The 11,887-nt window shown below is 41.3% G+C and overlaps 1 protein-coding gene across 1 annotated transcript; it reads right to left on the reverse strand.

Annotated features, from left to right (window-relative positions):
* Positions 1-2,825: 2,825 nt before the first annotated feature.
* LOC139025989 (uncharacterized) lies at positions 2,826-4,389 on the reverse strand. The gene is made up of 4 exons (XM_070441265.1): positions 4,318-4,389; positions 3,689-4,033; positions 3,226-3,429; positions 2,826-3,031 (listed from the first exon to the last, which is right to left on the reverse strand). The coding sequence occupies exons 1-4, from the start codon at positions 4,370-4,372 to the stop codon at positions 2,826-2,828; spliced, it is 810 nt and encodes a 269-aa protein (XP_070297366.1). The 5' UTR covers positions 4,373-4,389.
* Between the last annotated feature and the right edge of the window lie 7,498 nt (positions 4,390-11,887).

Below are 11,887 nucleotides of genomic sequence, written 5' to 3' on the forward strand. Positions count from 1 at the left end.
GCAGTTTAATTTGGGAACGATTTTTTACAAAGTGAAAACAGCGCCCCCCCTATTGAGAAAATGTTAAAACAACCTTATAACAAAACAAAGTTATGGTTRTAAATGGCCAATAGGGCTCTGGTCAAAAGTAGTGCACTATGTAGGAATAAGGTGCTATTTGGGACAGTCTATAGAACCTATAAACATAGGTATGTATACTCACATTAAATTATGTATAATTTAGATGTGGAATAACCAAACAACAGACTGGGTGTGATTTCAGTYAACTAAGCTGGTCTGTAATGATGAGATAACCTTGTCTGAGACCTGGAGAMTCATGTTAGCTAATAGGTGCTAATGCCTAGACTTTAACTCAGTGGACTAGCATGGTCTAGAATCACACTAACAACCCAGGTATGATACCCAGAGGGGAGGAGAGTTCCACCACCAGAGTCCTGAGAGGAGGAGAGGTCCACCACTGGAGTCCTGACGGGAGGAGGGGTCCACCACTGGAGTCCTGACGGGAGGAGAGTTCCACCACTGGAGTCCTGACGGGAGGAGAGGTCCACCACTGGAGTACTGACGGGAGGAGAGGTCCACCACTGGAGTCCTGNGGGAGGAGAGTTCCACCACTGGAGTCCTGACGGGAGGAGAGGTCCACCACTGGAGTACTGACGGGAGGAGAGTTCCACCACCAGAGTCCTGAGAGGAGGAGAGGTCCACCACTGGAATCCTGAGGGGAGGAGAGGTCCACCACTGGAGTCCTGAGAGGGGAGCCGAGAACAGCCTGCATTGTGGTAATCTTCTCCAGCAGCAACGATCTCTGCATTTCCTTCAAAACTCAGATCATACATGAGAAAGAGAGAGAGAGACACAGATAGAGACACACAGAGAGAGACACACAGAGAGAGAGAGACAGAGAGACAGAAAACCAAACCTCAGCTTCGGACACATTGAGTTATCCAACTCTACTAGCACCAACTCCATCACGCTGGACCCTGACCCCTGTCTCCCCTCACCATGATCTGCAGGACCTTGCAGTTGAAGACCTCAGTGGAGGCCTCATCTCAGTCCTGATCCAGCTTTAACACCTGATCCATGGCCCTTTCTGCCTCACCATACAGCTGGAGAAAGAAAAGGGGAGGGAGGGMAGGAAGGGGGATAGGGTGAGAGGAGATAGTGGGGAGGGAGAGAGAGAGAGGATGGGGGAGAGACAGGAGATGGAGTGAGAGAGAGCAGGTGGGAAGAGAGGGTAGAGATAAGATGAGTGGGGAGAGGGAGAAGAGATTGAGAGTCATATTTCACTGAGAGACACACACACACTGTCAGTAATGTCCACGTTGACAGTAGAGAGCTCAGACACTGACCGTCAACCCATTCAGTGCACTCCCCTTGAGGAAGTATCCCTTTGGCCAATCAGGGGTTGAGCTGGATGGACTTCTGAGCATCTGATAGGGCAGAGGGGTAGAGCTCCAGACACCAGTAGCAGTATGAACCACATTCCCAAAGAACCAAAGAAATACAAGAAATTAGATCAAAGTAGAAAAGTCCATCCAGCCCTTTACCACCTAGTAACTATCTGTTGACCACTTACACGTACTCCTGCAGTAGTCAGGGAGCAACATACCCATACCCCCCCCCACACACACACACACACACACACACACAACACACACACACACACACACACACACACACACACACACACATAAAACATCTGCAATTTTCCAGCTACAATAGTCATTTACAACATTAACGTTAATGTCTACACTGCATTTCTGATCAATTTGATGTTATTTTAAATGGACAATTTTTTTTTGCTTTTCTTCCAAAACCAAGGAAATTTTAAGTGATTGCAAACTTTTAACGCTAGTGCACATACTGTATTTATCATTAGGTTAACAATCTAAATTCCAACATTTACTCAAAAGTTAAAGCTCATTGTCTCAAACCTTCTAGGCTATAAAGCATTATGATAGTAAGAGAATAGCATTGTGAGGCCTAGCTTGTTTTGATGCTGTTGCTCTTCAGTCCAGGTTCTGTGGTTGTTCTCTTCAGTCCAGGTTCTGGTGGGTTCCTCTCAGTCCAGGTTCTGTGGTGGTTCTCTTCAGTCCAAGTTATGTGGTGTTTTCTTCGTCCAGGTTCTGTGGGTTCTTTCAATCCAATTCTGTGGTGGTTCTCTTCAGTCCAGGTTATGTGGTGGTTCTGTTCAGTCCAGGTTTCTGTGTGGTTCTCTTCAATCCAGGTTCTGTAGTGGCTCTCTTCAGTCCAGGTTCTGTGGTGGTTTCTTCAGTCCATTGTTCTGTGGTGGGTCTCTTCAGTCCAGGTTATGTGGTGGTTCTCTTCAGTCAAGTATGTGGTGGTTCTGTTCAGTCCAGGTTCTGTGGTGTTCTCGTTCAATCCAGTCTGTGGTGTTCTCTTCAGTCCATGTTCTTGCGGTGGGTCTCTTCAGTCCAGGTTCTGTGGTGGGTTTCTGTTCAGTCCATGGTTCTGTGGTGGTTCTCTTCAGTCCGGGTTCATGGTGGTTCTCTTCAGTCCAGGTTCTGTGGTGGTTCTCTCCGGTTCCATAATGGGAGGCTCACAGCATCTATATGAGGGGCTGTGTCACTGGAGAGTCTCTCAATTCTGAAGAAGACACAGTGAAGGAGCACTTTACGAACCACCCTCAACATTTTATGTAAATTAATTTGCTTACTGTCTATGTTATTGGGATGAAATAACTTTGGATTGTCGGACATGATTACCTGTGTGTCTGCTGTGGCATCACTTCCTCCTGTGGATCTCCTGTAATGAGGGACAGAGTGAGTTCTGCTCTCTACTGACCTCTAGTGGAAGTTGATATGTTGTTATCCCTCTCTGTCCTCAGAGCTGATATTATGGATGGTGTATCTCTGTCCAGAATGTCTCATCGACATGTTCTTGTATTTTGTCTTGTACCAGATGTATTTGTCCACAGGTGGGTTGGCATTACTGCTGCAGGTCAGAGTCACTGAACTGCCCTCCACTATTCCACCAGAGGGACTGACTGACACTGAGGTGTTCTTTGGGCCATCTGGATAACAGACAAAGTAAAAGTTAGCCTTCTCATTATGAAATGGTGTAAGTATAAAGAACTGTGAAATCAACAACCATTAATCTAAATGAAATAGTAGCCCTATTTCATGTCTGTTTCACTAAACATCAACACTGACCAATAATGTATTGGATGATTTTGACAGACTTTAAAAGTGTGTTAGTCACACTCACACACTGCAGGAGAATTGATGCCTTTTACAGCACAGTAGAAGCTGTCTTCAGTATTAAAGTAGACTGAGTATGAGGGGGAGGAGTCCTCTTGTACATTCTTGCTGTTCCTGGACCAGATGTAGGTGGGGTTACCAGTCAGAGTACAGGTGGTGCTACAGGTCAGTGTCGTTGACCACCATGTAGTGGTCACCTTCACCTGCAGGTCTGGAGTAGATAACAACATTAAAACCCTCAATGACCTGTTGTCTAGTTCAAATGAGGCAGGAGTGGACGTTCTCAAATCATCAACTCAGACATTCCTATTATACCATACATTCATATTAATTATATTTACATTTACATTTACATTTAAGTCATTTAGCAGACGCTCTTATCCAGAGCGACTTATATTATTTCAATACAAATCAAGACAATTTTCCAGAAACAACTAAACAGATCAACACTATATATAATATAACTGTACCTGTAACAGACAGAGTGACTCCAGGGCTACCAAAAAATTTCCCTCCGGTCTGATCTGTTATAAATCTGAACATGTACATAGCTGAGTCATTCTCTCTCAGGTGTGTGATTGTCAGGGTGTTTCCATTCGTCTTATCACTACGGTACGTCACACGACCTTTGTAGTCTGGGTCATCTAACAGACTCACATAATTCTCCACATCATACATTTTAGTGAACCACAAGGTTGATGTGACTGTACCACTGGGATATGTGTAAGAGCAGGTCATCTCCACTGTTGACCCCTTCAAGGTACAGATACTCTGAGTGGTGTATGTAACACTCCAGCCATCCTGCCCCAGTACCACTGAAACACAGTTAGACATCACAAGGACGTTACATTAAGTTCAAGGTCTTTTGACTCACATTAACACTTTGTTCCATAGTTGCTGAGTTGAGACATAGATACTCTTTGGTTGAGTGTGAATGGAAACCACAGATAAGCTTTGCTCAGTGATGCGAGGAAGAAAACTGTTTAAAGTGAAGTGGAGATGCCAAATGTGTCGCCAGTAGAACATAAAATGGTTATGCTTTTAGAAATGTCTGTAGATTGACAAACAGAGCAACTTAAAGATAAGAATGATAACATACCGGTCACAGACCAGAGAAAGACCACCAACACACTTCCTGCTGTTCTCAAGGCCATTGTTGCATCTCCCACCCTGCAGTCTTAGAAACATAAAAAACAACTCACTCTATAGTTGGTGAATAACTCCACCTGATACATTGAAGTATAAACTGTAAATGGGGTACAGGTCCTCATTACTGAAAATGAACCAGGCTCATATTGTGTTGTATTGTGCTTAATCTTGGTTACCCAGATGCAAAATCACCTCCGGATAGTTTGGGGGCGTTAACAATGGAAGGAAGCGAAGTCTCTTCCCTCGTAAATGGAAACTCACTGTCAAATCACTCTCTTCCGCTAATTTCACCCTTTTTTTATCATGGCTACATGGATACAATAAATTCATCATCATCAACAACAACAACAATCACTTATTGAACAGATCTGTAGAACTGTAAACACATATTTCTACATTGATTGTTCTGAAGCTGTTTTATTCTCAGAACCCCAAATATAGGAGGATAAATGTTCAATCCTCTACGGTCCATCAAGCTGTACAGCAGCCTAAAGACTGACCACCAGGTTTTCAATGATAAATCTTATCCCCACCTGTGAGGATAAACAGAGGGTGACTACATTACACACCACACACACACACACACACACACACCACACACCACACACACACCAGCACACACACACACACAACACACACACACACCACAACACACACCCACACACACACACACACACACACACACACAACACACCACTGGAAAAGCCTTAAGCCTCAACTCTACTGACCTCTAGTGAAGTTGAATATGTTACAATTACAATTTTGCCAGTTACAGTTTTTATTACAATCGCTAGGACCACTCTCTCAATACTTAGGTCACTTTTTCAAAACTCTTCACACAGTTCTCCTAACCAACTTTCTGCTTGGACACAGACAGTTAATTTCACATCCAAAATGCCACTTAAAACTACCAAAACACTTCATACATGTCTCAAACAACTCATTCTTCCATAACACTAGCAAAGGTTTCACCCAAACAAGCACACTTTGTCCCTCATAAAACAATGACCTTAAAACACACTAACAACATTGTAGCATTACACAATGTTTTGTTTTGTCAAATGCCTTACAAAACAAGAATGACACCTCTCTACTTTTTAGAATCAATGCAGTTATGTACAGGAATAATCACAGGCAATATTGCTTCAATATGTTTTATGTCATTTTTGGCATGAGTGATTCCAAAATACAAGAATGTGTATATACACAATCTACCGATACAGATACAGTTAGGCAATACTAGTCAAACCCTGTCTTATGCATTTGGCACAGTTCTATCCACATCACATCTATGTATAGATGTCAAACCCACTCACTTTCATCTGTCCTGAGGGCCTACGATAAAATCTGCTGTGTCCACACATACATTTGAAATCCTTTATTTGAAGCAATAATAAAAAATAAAAGGATAAAACATTTAAGCCCTTATGTACGCATAAGCCTATCTTTTTGAAGCATACAGTAGCCCTGTTTGTTTTCCATCAGACCCAATGAACACACCAGCTCAGCCAAAATCCACCTCAGCTTAGCACCCTCCACCCAGGCGTGTCAAGCACACGAGGGCTGCTATTTAAGCAGATTCTCTGTAAAGACCTGCTCTATGTAGTAGTTTAAATGAGCAGCCACTTCCACAAATGAGACCCTCCCCTGCCTCTCCCAACAACAAACTATATCTGGTGTATTGCACACAGGAAACACAATCATCATCAAACATTAAAACCACAATTTCCCCTGACACAAGAATGTTTATGCATGTGTGCGTGGTGAAGCTACTTGTCTCACCTCGCTGGCTATCAGGCAAGCAAGTGGTCATGTCTAGCAATGTACAAATCCCCACCCCCACCCCCCCCCCCCCCACCCCCCCCCCCCCCCCCCACTACACCACACACACACCACTCAGTGTTACAATGTTTGTGTGTCTGATTTTAACCTGTAAATCATCTGCATTCACATGAGAATCAAACCCACTCCTACACTGAGACACTTATGAATACTGGCCCTGAGTAACAACCAAAACACAGCTCAAACATAACAAACAAGGTAAATATACATATATCATATATGGACTTCATGACTAAAAAACAAATAACCAAAAACTACATTTCAAGTATCAAGAGTACTTTAACACTGATTGAAGGGTGAGAGTTCTTTGACATGAGTCAAATACTAGTACGTGAGATGGGAACTGCTATAAGTGTGGTGTTTGTGGTTTATACAATTATAGTAGTCAAACAAGTAAAGCTGATTACAGAACTGTCCTTCTCCTCTTTAAGACATTAAACATGCATAGGACCAGAACAGCATGTCAGAAGAAAGAGCGTTACTGTATCTTAAAATGGTTCCTACTTTCTAAAATGGACAACATGTCCCCCATTTCCATTTATATTTAAATACAGACCATGATAACAATATGTTGACTATTCTATATGAATGTTATTATAATCTTGAGGAATTGTTTCGCCTTGGTCTCGTCTGAGTTCTACCCTGGACAGGAAAGTTCCATTTACCATTTGTCCAGTTCCATGATGTCATTCATTCTATTCTAACCAAACACATTCAATTACAACTCCTCATTCAGCCTGCATCAAATGGTACTGGAAGGTTCCAGTGTTCTAGACTAGAGTCACTGATCTCAATCTCCCATTCTTCTATCTTCTGACATTCTCAAACATACTGCCACCATCCTAATAATAATGTCCTCATAATAGTTGCGAGCTTAAATAACACATTTACATAACTGACAATACATCAGATAGAATGGTGAAACACAACACTGTCTACTTGACAAAGCTCACAATTTAATCAACAAACACTGATGTCTGTCATAGTACACATGCCACTATCTATTATGTTACACTGTTGCACCCTTGTGTCACATGATACATTGTGCGAGGATAGTTTACATCCTACTGATAGCTAGGCTCAGTAATGAAATTCTTTAGTGTATTCATATCAGAGCCTACCAATCTAAGTGCCTTCCATCATAGATATCTGATTCATATGTCTTGGCCTGTTTCCATATAACAGTATATTGCGTTCATGGTCAAGTGCTGTAGCCAAGATGGTTAATTAGCCTATATATAAGTCTAATGTGGCCTGTTATCATAATGAATGTAGCTTATCATACTAATGTAAATGACCTGTTATCACATAATCTAGTAGCGGATCTAACTAATGTAGCCTGTTATCATATAGTAGTCTAATGTAGCCTGTTATCATACTATAGTTAATGTAGCCTGTTATCCACATTATAGTCTCTAATGTAGCCTGTATACTCATATATAGTCTAATGTGCCTGTTATCATATATAAGTTGAATGTAGCCTGTATCCATATATAGTCTAATGTGCTGTACCAATTAGTTATGTACCTATCATATAGAGTCTAATGTGCCTGTTATCAAATATATATAATGTAGCCTGATTATCCAAATAGAGTCTAATGTGGCCTGTTATCCATAAATATAGTATATGTAGCCTAGTTATCCATATACTATGAGTCTAATAGTAGGCCTGTTATCCAGTATAGTTATGTAGCCTCGTTATCCATATATAGAGTCTAATGTTACTGTTATCTCATACATATTTAATGTAGCTGTTATCCATATAGATCAATGTAGCCTGTTTCGTATGTAATTAGCCTTTACTCCATATATAGTCTAATGTAGCTGTTATCCATATATAGTCTAATGTAGTCTTAATCCATATATAGTTCTAATGTAGCCTGTTATCATATATATAGTCTAATGTAGCCTGTTATCCATCTATAAGTCTAATGTGCCTGTATTCCCATATATAGTCTATACTGTAATTTTATGCCAATATCCATATAGCTAGTGCTATATCCAAATAATTTCTAATTAGCTTTCTTATATCCATGTAGCGTACAGCTGTTAGTACCTCCATATATAGTCTATCTAGCGACTGTTATCACATAATATTCTAATTAAGCCTGTTCCCATATATATGTCTTAATTTAGCCTGTTATCCATATATAGTCTAATGTAGCCTGTTATCATATATAGTCTAATGAGCATCTTTATCCATAATAGTCTAATGTAGCCTGTTATCCATATATAGTCTAATGTAGACTTTTATTCCATATATAGTTTAATGTTGTGGGTATTCTGCACAGACCCTTCACCGTGCCTGCCACTTTAAGAGCACATCACAGTCAGGAAGAGGAAATAAAGCTCTTCTGCTCTCTGTTGAGTGTTGGTTGTGCACAGTTGTGGTGCAACTCTGCAGAAGGCTTGTTTATTTCAGCGTCTTAGTTTGTAAAGTGTTAAGTCGATCGCCGGTGTTACCTCTCTAGGTCGTGGTTTTAAAAATGCTTGTTTTTCCAGACGTTGAATTAGGTTCACTTTAGGTTCTGAATGAAAGATGAAAAGACGTTATTTATAGACGTCTGTGTTTGGCCAAATGAAAGCTGTCCAGACCGGGCAAATCTCAACAAACACCGACGTCTATGATTGTTCAGATTTGGTCCGGCAGACCAAAAACCAACGTCCGTGAACGTGGAAATCAGGCCGGTCCAGAATGCACCAAAAAAACATCCAGTCCAGACAGGACCAAAAAAAGGACCTCCAAGAGGTGTCAGTGTAGGACGGTGCTTAATGAGGTATAGCCTACAGTGTTGTCTGAAATTAATTTTAGGAATGCTCATCTAGTGTTGTAGCCTACCATTTGTAAAACCACCAAGAAGACTGCCAGTTCGACATGACCAAAAAATATGTCCAAAAGATGTCGCCTGTGCTTACGGGGTGTTTTTCTACCATGTCGAGCCCACAATAGGAATTTAATGAATGACCATCCATTTTGTAGGTCCACCGTTTGTAAAACAGCCACTTCATCAACTTAATTAGTCCTGATTCCTGTGACTAATCAATTTGGCAAATTAAGCTCTAATTTCAGCTACCCAACTTTATCAAGAGGAGTTATCCTGAGCCTATTTGCAGCGGCAAATACAGAAATATATTTTTCTCTCTCACTATGATCAGCTTAGTAAAAACATTGAAAGATTTGTATCCTTTGAAACCACTGATCATGACAATTATTAGCCCACGGGATGAATCTCCTGGACAGCATGACTAGCCTGTTGTCCAGACCTATTGTCTATTTTACTTTGACCTGTCCTGTTTTTAGAATATGTTGTTTGTTAAGTGTCAGCTTATTTTTTATGTGGGCGTCATTAGGTTAGGCAAATAATCGGAGAAACCTGATGTAAAAAGTTCCCGAAAAGGCCACATATTCTTTATACCAAATGTTATATCTGCTGCATATTTTTTGCAGAATGTGGTGGAGCGCTGCAGTGATCGTCTCTCCAACAGCACCGGGAGAGGCAGCTGGGAATGGACAATAACATATTTTGCATCCCTGTCGTTGACAAAGCGGTTACTGCCTATCACAGTGGAATCAGTCCTCACCTAAAAAACCCACTGGTTGAGAGAAATTGTCTTTCTTTTTAGGCAGAATTAGTGAGGTTTTCTGTGTTGTTGGATGTGGTTCTTGGCAGTTTAGCTCAGAAAATGCTGCCCCTTCAATCTGCGCCATAGGCCTAATCCTATGCAGGCCGGCCTTGTGTTTTCATGTTAATACTACTCCTAAACACAACCACCATCACTGTCTCCATGTAATCTACTCCAACCCGCCATCCTTCTCATGTTATACTACCCTAACCAACCCACCATCACTGTGTCTCATGTTAATATACTCCTAACACAACCCACCATCACTGTTGGGTCTCATGTTTAACACTACTCCTAAACACAACCCACCATCACTGTGTCTCATGTTACACTTATCCTAAACACACCCATCCATCACTGTGTCTCATGTTACAAATACTACTCCCAAATGTAACAGTTTATAACTTTAAAACCGGTCCCCTCGCGCGAACAGGACTTTCTGCACACATCAACAACGGTCGCCCATGAGCGTCGGTTACCGCATCGCTCCACAAAGGCGCGGCCCTTGCAGAGCCAGGGGAAACCCTACTTCAGGTCTCAGAGCAAGTGACGTAACCGATTGAAATGCTATAGCGCGTACCGCTAACTAGCTAGCCATTTCACATCCGTTTACACAAACACAACCCACCATTCACTGTATCTTCATGTTAACACTACTCCTAAAGCTCTTACGGAAGTATCCACTCAATCACTCTTTACTCCTACTTTCACTCAAACAAAAAAGTCTCCCCAACAAATCCATTGCTCTCAGAGGCCTCAAAATAATATGCACCAAGTCTTATACTTGAAAACCACGTCATTTTAAACTCACCGAAGACGAAAAAAGAGGAAAATTACTACTTTAAAATGGAGACCAGCCTCAATGGCACTTGCCCATGCTGCACAAATTAACATGTTCTTTTCTGGCACTTAAAAATGCATGCAAAATATTTAACCCAAATACATGAAAAACACCATCCAAATATCTACGCATAGATTCACATGCAAAGCATAATTTTTACACAGAAGGTTCTATGTTTAGTCTACATTATGTATGTCTAGTGTTAACAGGCAAACAAACTGTATGTAGTTTACATTATGTATGTCTAGGTTAACAGACAAGCAAACTGTAAGTAGGTCTACATTATGTATGTCTAGGTTAACAAACAAACACACTGTATGTAGGTCTTACATGATGTATGTCTAGATTAACAGACAAACAAAAACTGTATGGTAGGTCCTACATTATTGTTATGTCTAGGTTAACAGACAAACACACTGTGTGTAGGTCTATATTATGTATGTCTAGGCTACAGACAAACAAACTTATGTAGTCTACATTATGTATGTCTAGGTTAACAGACAAACAAACTGTATGTAGGTCTACTTATGTATGTCTGGTTAACAGCAAACACACTGTGTTGTAGGTCTACATTAGATATCTAGGTAACAGGACAACAAAACAACAACATAAAAATATTGTCAGAGTTTGAATAGTTGCAAGCCCTGCAAAAATTTGAATTGTCAGGCAGGCAGAAGTTGATGACTAGAAACAGATGATACTTGAGAAGATAGACATCATCAAGCATTACTTACAGTGTGAGGGAGAGAGAGGGGAGGTGGCTTACTGTCCAAGGAAGAGGAATGAAAACAGAAGGGATATGAACATCTTCATGGAGAGAGAGGGGAGGTTGAGCTTACTGTCAAGAAGAGGAATGAAACAGAATGGTATGACATCTTCATGAGGAGAGAGAGGGGAGGTGCTTACTGTCCAGAAGAGAATTGAACAGAAGGGTTGTGACATCTTCATGAGGAGAGAGAGGGGAGTGAGCTTACTGGTCAAGAGAGAATTGAAAAGCAGGGTGTGGACATTCTTCATGAGGAGAGAGAGGAGTGAGCTTACTGTCAAAAGAAGAGAATGAAACAGCAGCCCCCCCCCACCTGTGTGTGGACATTCTTCATGAGGAGAGAGAGGGGAGGTAGCGACTGTCCAAGAAGAGAATGAAAACGAAGGGTATGAACATTCTTCATGAGGAGAGAGAGGGGAGGTGGAGCTTACTGTTCCCAGAAGAGAT

This window comes from Salvelinus sp. IW2-2015, unplaced genomic scaffold, assembly GCF_002910315.2.
Source record: "Salvelinus sp. IW2-2015 unplaced genomic scaffold, ASM291031v2 Un_scaffold3696, whole genome shotgun sequence".
NCBI lineage: Eukaryota > Metazoa > Chordata > Actinopteri > Salmoniformes > Salmonidae > Salvelinus > Salvelinus sp. IW2-2015.